General features: G+C 43.1%; 1 protein-coding gene across 1 annotated transcript; it reads right to left on the reverse strand.

The window, feature by feature from the left end:
* Nucleotides 1-869: 869 nt before the first annotated feature.
* LOC114683588 (melanoma-associated antigen B3-like) lies at nucleotides 870-2191 on the reverse strand. Its single transcript, XM_028857908.2, has one exon. It carries the CDS (start codon nucleotides 2138-2140, stop codon nucleotides 1142-1144), a length of 999 nt encoding a protein of 332 aa, XP_028713741.1. The 5' UTR covers nucleotides 2141-2191; the 3' UTR covers nucleotides 870-1141.
* Between the last annotated feature and the right edge of the window lie 8423 nt (nucleotides 2192-10614).

Genomic DNA, 10614 nt, shown 5'->3' on the forward strand with positions numbered 1-10614 from the left:
TCATTTCTCAATTCTGAAGGTTCCTGTTCCTCACTCCCACATCCTAAGCTAACCCACCTGGTAGCCTCATTTAAATTATTTCCCACGGAAAGGCTTGAAGTTTCCTAAGACCCAACTTTGCATTAATCAAATAATTTTCATTTGATTATTTTCTTGTAAAACATTCCTTCCTAGCCGGGCACTGGTGGCACATGCCTTTAATCTCAGCATTTAGGAGGCAGAGGTGGGTGAATCATTGAGTTCAAGGTCGGCAAGTTCCAGGACAGCAAAGGCTACAGAGAGAAATCCTGCCTCAAAAGACAAAGAACAAAAACAAAAACAAAACAAAAAACCCAAACAAACAAAAAACAAAAAAAAACCCAAAAAATACCACCACCAAAAAACCACTTCCTTCCCTCCATTAATTGTATTGGTTAATTACTACCTCTTCTTTATCTTAGCCCTCCCAGTACTAGCATGGAGTTTTCTAAGAGAATATGGTCAAATGACCGTTATGGAACAGATAAGTATATGAGCATTTGGGCCTAACTGACTACTACTTAAGTCCACATTTTTTCATTAAAATTTTCTCATACAATAAATTCTGATTACATTGTTTCCCTTATTCAACCTCCTCCCAGGTAAATAAACGAAAGACATTTGTTTAACTCTTTTATTAAATATAGAGAAAAACTTTTAATGCAAATATTAACCACATTACTATTTTTCTATTTCTCTATTTCATATATTCTACTGTTGAACTATTTAAAATTTTAGAAAAATGCTTTTTACATTTTTTTACAATTCTATCTTATTTTGAAGTAGATAGATTAGCTAATAAAAGCTTCGCCAATTTCTTTTATAATGAAACTCTTTCTTTTAACACTGATGAACATGTGTGAACAATATAGTTTTTATTAAAGGAATCATACTGATAGATTAAAAAGAACATTTGAAAAAAATGAAATTAAACAAAAGGCAGATAATTTTCCAAACTGCCCATACAGAACAGGAACACAAAGCTATTCACCACCTTCCCTCTAGCTACACACAGTCCTTCACTACCTCTTTCAGTAGCTGCCCTCTTGAACTCCAGAGTAAAATCAAAAAGCTCTAACTTGCCCAGATGTGGGAGGACCTGTTTGACATGGTTGTGGAACACTTAACTGCCATGGATTAATGTGTCACCGAGTATGCCTGCAGCTCCAGCTCGCTCCTCCTCATCTCTCAGAGCCTCATCATACCAGGACTGGAAGGCACTGGGAACTGTGTGGTTGATCTTAGCCCAAAACTCCAGGATCCTCATCTTGCTTGTCTCAGCATGAGATCTGGGGCCCCACCGAAACTCATAGCTTGCAGGATGGCTGTTAGGCACCTGACGGTACTCCAGGTATTTAAGCTTCACTAAATCTTGAGTGATAAGCTTCCTGGGTTCCCCAAAAATGAAATGTTTCTTTCCATCATATATTTTCATCTTGTTCAGGAATTCCCAGATCTTTTCCTCGCTGGCACAGTTTCCTTTCAGGAATATCACACCTAGGAGATTCATTAGCAGGCCAGTCTTGGGAAGTCCCCTGCCTCTAGTCACAGTGCCATTGTTAGGGAGATTCATTTTGCTGACAAGGGTGTAGGAGTGCTTTATAGAATCCACTTCCTTTAAGTCCACACCAAATACCACCTCTATGTTGAAAGAAGCTTTTTTGAGGATTTCAAAGAAGCGTTTTCTATGCTCTTTGGTGATCACCTTCAGCACATCTGCTTTCAGAATGGGCTTTTTCATTTTATACATCTGCATCATGTATTTTACTACCACTCGGACTGTGCCAATGAGAGAACTTCGAGGGGGCTTCATAATGGAGGATGAGGCCTTGGAAGAATCCTGTTTTCTCTTATTTCTGTAGTTACCTCCTTTATACGACCTTGTAGGAGAAACACACTTAGACTCACTGGTAGAAAAGGCTCTCTGAGGCACCTTGGAAGTGCTTTGTAGCCTGCAGGCTGATTTTGTACGGGTAGTAACCCCTAAATAAGGAGAAGTTGGAAGTAGAGAGCTTTTCTCCTCCATTGTAGGGGCCTGAACACTCTGGAGATCTCGGGTCTCACCTTTGGTCTGGTGGCATTTTTCTCGGGCGTGGAGCTTACTCTTCTGACCCCGAGGCATGATGATCTTGTTCAGGAACAATAAGCAGGAGTGTAGGCTAGCAAGCAAGTGCTGCAGTCACCTGGAAAGAGAATGGGATTGCCTAAGTACCTCCAGCATAGACACAGACATAACTCTTGGCTTTAAGGAGCCCACCTTTTCAGGATTCAGAGAAAGTGCTGTCCTAAGAAGTCAGCGGGCACTTGTTCTGCTCAGCCTGTCCTCTGATCACATTATGAAACTAAAGTGTGCTTTCCACTGCGGCCTGCCCCACTCCCTGCTTGGTGTGTACTGGGAATGCCAGCGGTGGTGGCAGGCTTAAGTCTGGTGGAACCCCTTTCCTCTGTGGGGGCCAGGGGTGGGGGTGGGGTAAGATCTCTCAGCTTCAAAGCCACTGCCATTATCATCTCAAACTGTTAGCAGTGTCTGGGCCCCTTCCTTGTGCTGCACTTATTTTTAATAACTCCATTTAACGCCCCCACCACCACTTCCTTGGGCCCCTAAGATTAAATGAAAGAACGCCTGAGCCCTCAACACTTTCTATGGGTCACTCAGTTCTAAGAGCTGACACAGGCTCCCTGATGTTCTCAGGCCTCATTCAAGGTCCTCACTGTGTCTTTAGGTAGGCCCTGATGCTCCTCACCTCACATTAGAGACTCAGTAGGCTAAGATCACAAAAAAAGAATGCATACACACAATTGATCTTCACACCTGGGCTCCTCAGAGTTGTGAACCAGGTATGGGAGAAGGTATTCTGTCATGGCCTCTTTCTGGTAGGAGAATTAATTAGTACAAGTCTTTTTTTAGGATCTTGACCTAGAGTCTGGTAATGTTTTGGGTCTCCTATGGAGAACTGGAGTATACAATAAATTTAACTTAATCACTCTTGGAGTAAAGAAACTGACATCTACTGACCTTTTTCTGGAGATGCCCATGACTGAGAAGAATAAATGAAAACTCATTTTTGTACACTTGCTTTCTTCAGTTATTCAAGTCTCCGACCTTGACACCCCACCAGTTCCCAAGGTCTTGAACAGGACAAATACCTATTGTCTGGAGCCTTAGAGAAATGAGTGTGGGAACACCGCTCTGTGTTTCTGTTTCCAGTGGAGAAAGATCCTCCGATTGGGATGGAAGACCTTCAACTTGTCTCCGCTTAATGCCCAGAAGTATTCTGCACACTGAGTCCACTGGCTGCTCTGTTAGATAACACTTTCCTTTCTGAGACTTTCTGTGAAAAACTTAGTATGACAGGTTTACTGGGGCCACACAGGGCTGGGGTGACCCCAGGGGACAGATTCAGTGGGACCCTACAGATTGTGAGGATGGAACTGATCTCCTAAATCCAAAGTCAGGGTTTTAAACTTGAATCCAGATGACTCCAAGAAATTCATCTCTAATTGATTAGACAGACGCTGAGTCTTTCTTCCAAGGCCTGGTATCACAAGGTAAATGAGGATGACCTACATCCTGCCACTGTCGCCCAGGTTTTCTCCATACTGACAACAGGGATGTGTTGCTAAGGAAACCTAATATTATAGAATCCATGCTTTGTGGTCCTCAACCTATCAGGTAGAGGTAGGGATTCTGAGCTGTTCTGACCTGAGTAATGTAAACTTGAAATGAAGTCTTGACTTTCTTTGGTCACCATTAGGAGTAATCATTTCAAGCCTCAATGGGCTAACCTCTGTAAAGATTCTCAGATATGACAGGGGATACAGGATTCTCTGAGACTCCCTAATTTGGGGATGTGTCCTTCAATCACCACTCAGTTTCTCAATTGATTTTGAACAAGACCCCTCCCTTGCAGAACCAGTAGCCTACCCATCACATCCCATTATGTTGTTTTCTCTGACTCTCCGGGAACAAATGAAGAACACTTCAATCATGGAATTAACTCTGTCTACTGAATGATTTTTCTGCATCTTAGGATCCCTCCTTATACCAACACAAGTTTGACAGCCACAAACATCTTCTTCTCCTTCCATGGTCTTTTGAGTGAAAATCCAGATACACTACAAAAGAGAACAGCTTTCTCTGGGTCCCCACAGGACTGAAAATGGAGTTGGCTCTTTTGGCATCTCCTCTTTTTAAGTTGTACACTGGCAAACCCAAAGGATACCTCAATATACTGACTGAAGTCCCTCAGCCTCCAAAGGAAGCCACATGCTTCCCAAGAGGAAGCAATGTAGGCAAGACCCCCATGGTGCTCATGGCTGAAGCTTCTCAGTCCAGCAGGTTTGTGAGAATCCTTGTTTAGGGAACAATTCCTCTACTCTCATCCTCCCAAGGGCCTCTTGGCTTTACTTTGGTTTTCAACAAGAACTCCCGGTATCAGAACTGGGGTCCCCACCCATTGTATTCTATTAGGCTGTTTGCTGTGTCCTTCCAGGCAGAAATGAGGAACATGCCAAATTCCTGTTTATGGGCTTCACAGAGTGAATTCAGTGGAGCAAGAATCCCCCCTATAAGGACTCAAGGCTTCCACCTTCAAATATAGTGTTCGCCTTGCTTAGTTCTTACAGAATGTGTATAAACTAAATGGCTAACACACAGACCAATAGGAAACAGAGTTGAGTCTTTTGATAGCCCCCTACCCCACTCCTCCACTTTTAGTGAGTGGTTTAGTAGAGCTAGAAATCCCTTGTGGTACTGACCTGAATCACAGACCTCCTAAGTGAAGTTTTCACCCCCTTCAGTCAGCTGATAGGACCTGCGCATAGGGTGCACATCTCCCTATGTCGGTTGGCAGGGCCGAGGCAAAGGCATGCTCCCCCTCAGTCAGCTGATAGGATCCGGGCAAGTGCACACCTCCCACAGTCCATTGGGAAAGCCTCCCCTGGCACTCCCTGCTGGAGGTTCTTAGGTCTAACAGCAAGGGCTGAATGGCGCCTCCTTAGTTTGGGGAAAAGCTTCTCTCATCAGTATGCGGGATGCCCCAGCTTTACTGTTTTTGACCAAGACCTCTCTCATGCATATCTGGGGCTCATAACATCCTATTAGGCTACTTGTTGTGACCATGACAACAGAGCTGGGGAGCACACCAGAAATTTACCATGCTGACTCAACAGAGTAGATTCTGAATCCTGTGTTCCCTCCCTCTATAGACTCTCCATTTGAAAAAAAAAAAAGTTTTATTTTTATTTTATTTTATTTTATTTTTTTTTTCGAGACAGGGTTTCTCTGTGTTGTTTCGGTGCCTGTCTTGGATCTCGTTCTGTAGACCAGGCTGGTCTCGAACTCACAGAGATCCGCCTGGCTCTGCCTTCTGGCTTATGCTAGTATTTTTTAATTTAAAAAATTATTTAGTTTATTTCATGTGCATGAGTGTTTTGCCTGCAGGTATGTACATCCATGTGCATGTATGGTCCCCAACAAGGTCAGACGAGGGTGTAGGATCTCTTAGAACTGGAGTTACACACAGTCATGGACCTCCATATGGGTCCCTGGGAAACAAACAAATGCTCTTAACTGAGGAGTTATCTATCTAGGCCTTGATGGAAGTGCTCCTAATTGCCTCATCTATGCATTCTATTTCAATTCCCTTAGACAAAGACTTTTGGAATCCCTTAGGGATTTAGGCTTAAGACTAATGAGTACGTGGTGGCTTTTATTCAGACTGTTAATAATACTGTATTGCACAATGGAAATTCCCTGAGACCTCTGGGTGTATTTGAAATAAAAGGGAATTAGTAGATACAAGGAAGGCCACTCAGGCAGGTGGTGGTTCAGTCTCTGTTTTGCTTTTTAAAAATTTTTTAAATATTTTTTGGTTTTTCGAGACAGGGTTTTTCTGTGTAGGTTTGTGCCTTTCCTGGAACTCGCTCTGTAGCCCAGGCTGGCCTCGAACTCACAGAGATCCACCTGGCTCGCTTTTTTTAAAAAGACAGATTTGAGGCCCAGAGTAGCCTCAAACTCACTGACCTGAAATTCTTAAGCCTCCTGCCTCTTCCTCTCCAGTGCTAGGATTACAAGTGTGTTCCACTACACCCATCAGGCCTTATTTTTGATTTATTCATTTATTTGTATTTTAGCATCAATTAACTATAAAACTATGATTCCTGGCATTTTCCCACACATGTTATATGTTAATACGCACGAATCCCCATTTCCAGCTCTCAGCCACTACTCCTATCCCCTCCCCCCTTCAGTCCTCCTCCTATCTTTAAGATTTTGTTGTTGTTGTTGTTGTTGTTGTTTTTCTAGACCGGGTTTCTCTGTGTAGTTTTGGTGCCTGTTCTGGATTTTGCTCTGTAGCCCATGCTGGCCTCGAACTCACAGAGATCCGCCTGGCTCTGCCTCCTGAGTGCTGGGATTAAAGGCATGAGTCACCACCAGCCGGCAAGATTTTTTTTAAATATATGTTTTTAGTGTGAAAGAAAATGTGGTTATTTGATTTCTGGAAAACATTACAGCACTTAAAATCCTAATCTCCAGTGCCATCTACCTTCCTGCAAATGACATGAACTTTTGAAGCCTTCAGACATCACAAATCTATATAATCCTATAACTACTGTATATATTGTTTATTTTTCTTCATACTTCATGGTGAACAGGGAGTTCTGTTTCATGTTTTTAATCCTGGCACCCAGGAAGTGGAGGTAGGAGAATTTAATAGACTTTTAGGCCAGCCTGGTCTGGTAGTGTGAGATGTTTGCTCCAAAGTGAAATGAGGACATAAAAACAATTCCCTCACATTTATTTTGCTGATCTTACTGCTTTCACTGGATATCATATCCCGTCGTTTGAATACAGAGAGTTTATCTGGTTTGCGTAGGACCCGGCCCTCGACTCAAGCTTCGTGTTCCCATGATAAGCTCTAACATTCACAGTAACGGGAACAAGAAGGAATTCAGAAGCACAAAGGAAATCTCAGGCTGGGAGGGGTGAAATATTGTGGGTTTTGATGATCTTATACTGCGGAAGATACTCTCACTTAGCAGCTGTGCAAGCTAACAAATTCCCTGAGCTGCATGCTTCACGTCTGGACAATGGGTTTGGTAACCCCTATCTTCTAATAGCCATAGAATAAGTGCAAGGAATGTAAAGTATTTGATGCAGTGACTAGCACATTTTGAATCTCTCCCTTATTCTGTCTCATGGCTGCAGATGCCAACCAAGAGATTCCCCCCCCACACACACACACACAAGACTTAACATAAGCTGGGAGGTAACTTTAATCCCAGCACTCCAGAGTCAGAGGCAGGTGGATTTCTGAGTTCTAGGCCAGCTTGGTCTAAAGAGTGAGTTCCAGGACAGCCATGGCCAGGAAAAACAAACACAAAACAAAAAAGACAACATAAAAACATAGAGCGATCCCCATCTGATAGGCCTGCTTTACAGCCCTGTCAATGTGGTTAATGAAGGACAGGGTGGGTCACTTTTCTGTCCTCTCTATTGAAAAGCATATTGTTAGCTCTGTCGCTACCCAAGTTCCCTGATTGGCCTTCTGGACGAAAAGGAGGCTCCCTTCCTTTTGAAAAGATTTTATCCACTATGTGAGGCCCGTGTGAGTTCCAGGAGGAGGCAAGAACCCTGCTGGGTAAATGCTTGTCAGTGATCTCAGCACAGTGAAAGTCTTTCAGGTCTGACCAAAGGACCTAAGTGCTGTGTGACTGTTTTTCCTGGGTAACTCATTCACACTTGCTATCACCATCTTGATACTTTTTGGGCAGTGAGCTTCTCCCTCTTCTAAGTAGAGCCCCACCCATTCTATTCAAAGGACTCTTGTCTCTGAAGCTATTTCCCACTCCACAAGGGGCTAAGTTCAACCCATGTCTTGGAAGTGCCCTTCCCTGGATAAAGTAGTGAGATTTTCTAAAGTTACTTTTCTGCCTTGTTTGTCTTTAGTTCCTACTGTTGCTTTTCCCCACACACTTTTGTTCTGCTTGAGTCTTCTATCATTTGCATTTTGGTTTATTACTTTACTCTGATCAAAGCTGAAAATCCTCCCTTGCTTGACATGACAATGCTCCCTGGTCCCTTTAGATTACTGAGAATCTTAACAGAGTATGAGAAGCGATATTTCTAGTCAGGGAGTGGATGTGGAATAGGTCTCTCTGCAACAAACTTCATATTCTGAGGTGCTTGTGTCTGTACTTCTCCCATATGTGTGTTCGTATCTCAAGCTTTTAAAAAATTGTCTGGAGGTATAAATAGTTCTGGGAAATACCCAATCCTGCCAAAAGGAGAGTTAACATTGTTTTCAACAAACCTTCTCAGTTTGATTCAAAGGTACATTGTTTGTTAATTTTTTAACACTTTAAAATGAGCAGTGCAGTGAATATATATATATATATATATATATATATATATATATATATATATATATATATATATTCAGAGACAAGATTCCTTTGAATAGAATGGGTGGGGCTCTACTTAGAAGAGGGAGAAAGCTCACTGCCCAAATATATATATGTACTGAACTATAGTTATACCATCTCCTGAAAGTGTTCTTAGGAAAAACTTTAAGTGATAAATTATCATGGGTAAACTAGTCACTAGTCACGTTGACCAGACATAAATTTCTATACAATGTGTCCCTGACCTCAAGGTTACGAGAACAGCCTGACTCTTTAACTGCTGCCTTTCCACTTCTGTAAACAACATCTGCTTGCTTCCTGCAGGCATCTATAGCTGCCTTTCTGTATATGTCACCTAATTGTGGGTTTTGGTTTACAGCTCAAGCAAACTGGAAGTCAGGACTGCTCCCTGCTACTTTGTATGTGACAGCCTTGCCAGCAGAGAATAAAGGCTCCATATTATTTGACTTATTTGGGCCTCTCAGGGGGGTCTCTCTTCAGGCACCCTGCAACATTTTGGAGGTCCCACGAATATACCGGAAGAGAAAACCCTCGACCCTTGAGGTAGGGCTCCTTCTAGGCAAGGGTAAGGGCTGTTGGTCCTAGGGTAGGTGACTGAGAGGACATTCCATGGCCTCAGGAATTGACTATGCCTCACCAACTTTCCCCTAAAAATTTTAAAGGCGTCTACCTTCGTCCCTGAATTCAGAACCTTCAAAGATAAGATAAACCTAGGTTTCTGGTTTCTGGTCAGTCTAGGGAGCTAACTGGGGGACTTGTGGAAAAAGCTGTATGTAGCCTAAAGATTCCAAGTCTGTGTTGTGGCTGGGACACTGTCACACACCATCAGGATCTGGTTTGTCTTGGTGGCCACCAATCTATGTCCTATGTCTGTTTGTTTCATTTTTGTTGTCTCTGTCTATTGTGTTTCTGTGACCTCATTAACCCTTTCCAGTTACAGGAAGACATGGGAAACCAACCCGTGTTGATGCTTTCAACCCCTCTCTAGGAATACATTTTACAAAACTTTAAATTAGGTTTCAAAGCACAGGAATCAGAATTTGAAGTCCACTTCTCCAAAGGAACTCCCCATTCACTTTGTGTGTGGGTTGAAGCTTTCTGTGTGGGTTGGCCAGACACTAAGTCATTCTATGTCAAAGCTGCTGCCAGGGTACAGTGTGGTGATATAGTGTGTCTCCCAATATATTGTGCACCCTAATAAACTTATCTGGGGTCAGAGAACAGAACAGCCACTAGACAGACATAGAGGCCAGAAAATGGTGGCACAAACACCTTTAATCCTATCACTTAGGAAGCCACACTGGAAACAGCCAGGCATGGTGACACCCACCTTTAATCCCAGGAAGTGATGGCAGAAAGCAGAAAGGTATAACAGGTGTGAAAATCAGGAACTAGAGCTGGTTAAGCTTTTAGGCTTTTGAGCAGCAGTTCAGCTGAGATCCATTTGGATGAGGCTACAGAGACTTCCAGTCTGGGGAAACAGGATCAGCTGAGAAGCTGGCCAGGTGATGTTAGCTGTGGCCTGTTCTGTCTCTCTGATCTTCCAGCATTCACCCTAATACTTGGCCCTGTTTTTTTTTCTTTTTATTAATAAGACCTTTTAAGATTCATGCTACAGTTCAGTCTACTATTCTAGGAAGACCCAGCACCTAGGTCAGTTTTCCTACATTCAAATATGGCTGGATATGCTGGAAATGTAACCTTCCTGGTTGCCAGAGTGCCACAAACTTGGGATCCAGATCTTAGAAATGCAGGAGAAAAAGCCTTCCATACTGCCAGAGGACCCCGATTCTGAGCTTCCACTGCCACTTTCTCCCTGCCTGTGACTCTTCCAGAACCTACCCCTCCTGACTCTATTCTTAGTCCTTCCCACACCTGCGGTGGGTCCTCCTATGCCCTACCTCCCTCCTCTCAATTTTATGCAAGGCTTCCCTACAGAACTGTACTCATAAGACCCAGGTATAGCCCAACCTCCAGCCCAGTTGCCCCTCCGGGTCTTGGGTCTCCCTCCAAAGGAAGGCACAGGTGATGATGGTACCCCTCCCGTGGCTGTATTTATGGTCTATATTCCCTTTTCTGCCAGCAATCTTTTATAGCTGGAAAAATCAACCCCCACCTTCTCTGACAAATCTCAAGGTTTGATTTCTCTCTCTTTTTTTTTTTAAAGAT

This window comes from Peromyscus leucopus, chromosome X (assembly GCF_004664715.2).
Source record: "Peromyscus leucopus breed LL Stock chromosome X, UCI_PerLeu_2.1, whole genome shotgun sequence".
In the NCBI taxonomy this organism is placed as follows: domain Eukaryota; kingdom Metazoa; phylum Chordata; class Mammalia; order Rodentia; family Cricetidae; genus Peromyscus; species Peromyscus leucopus.

Excerpts from the sequence above, each read along its gene's own strand:
- LOC114683588 (XM_028857908.2), bottom strand. The coding sequence starts at position 2,140 with ATGCCTCGGGGTCAGAAGAGTAAGCTCCACGCCCGAGAAAAATGCCAC.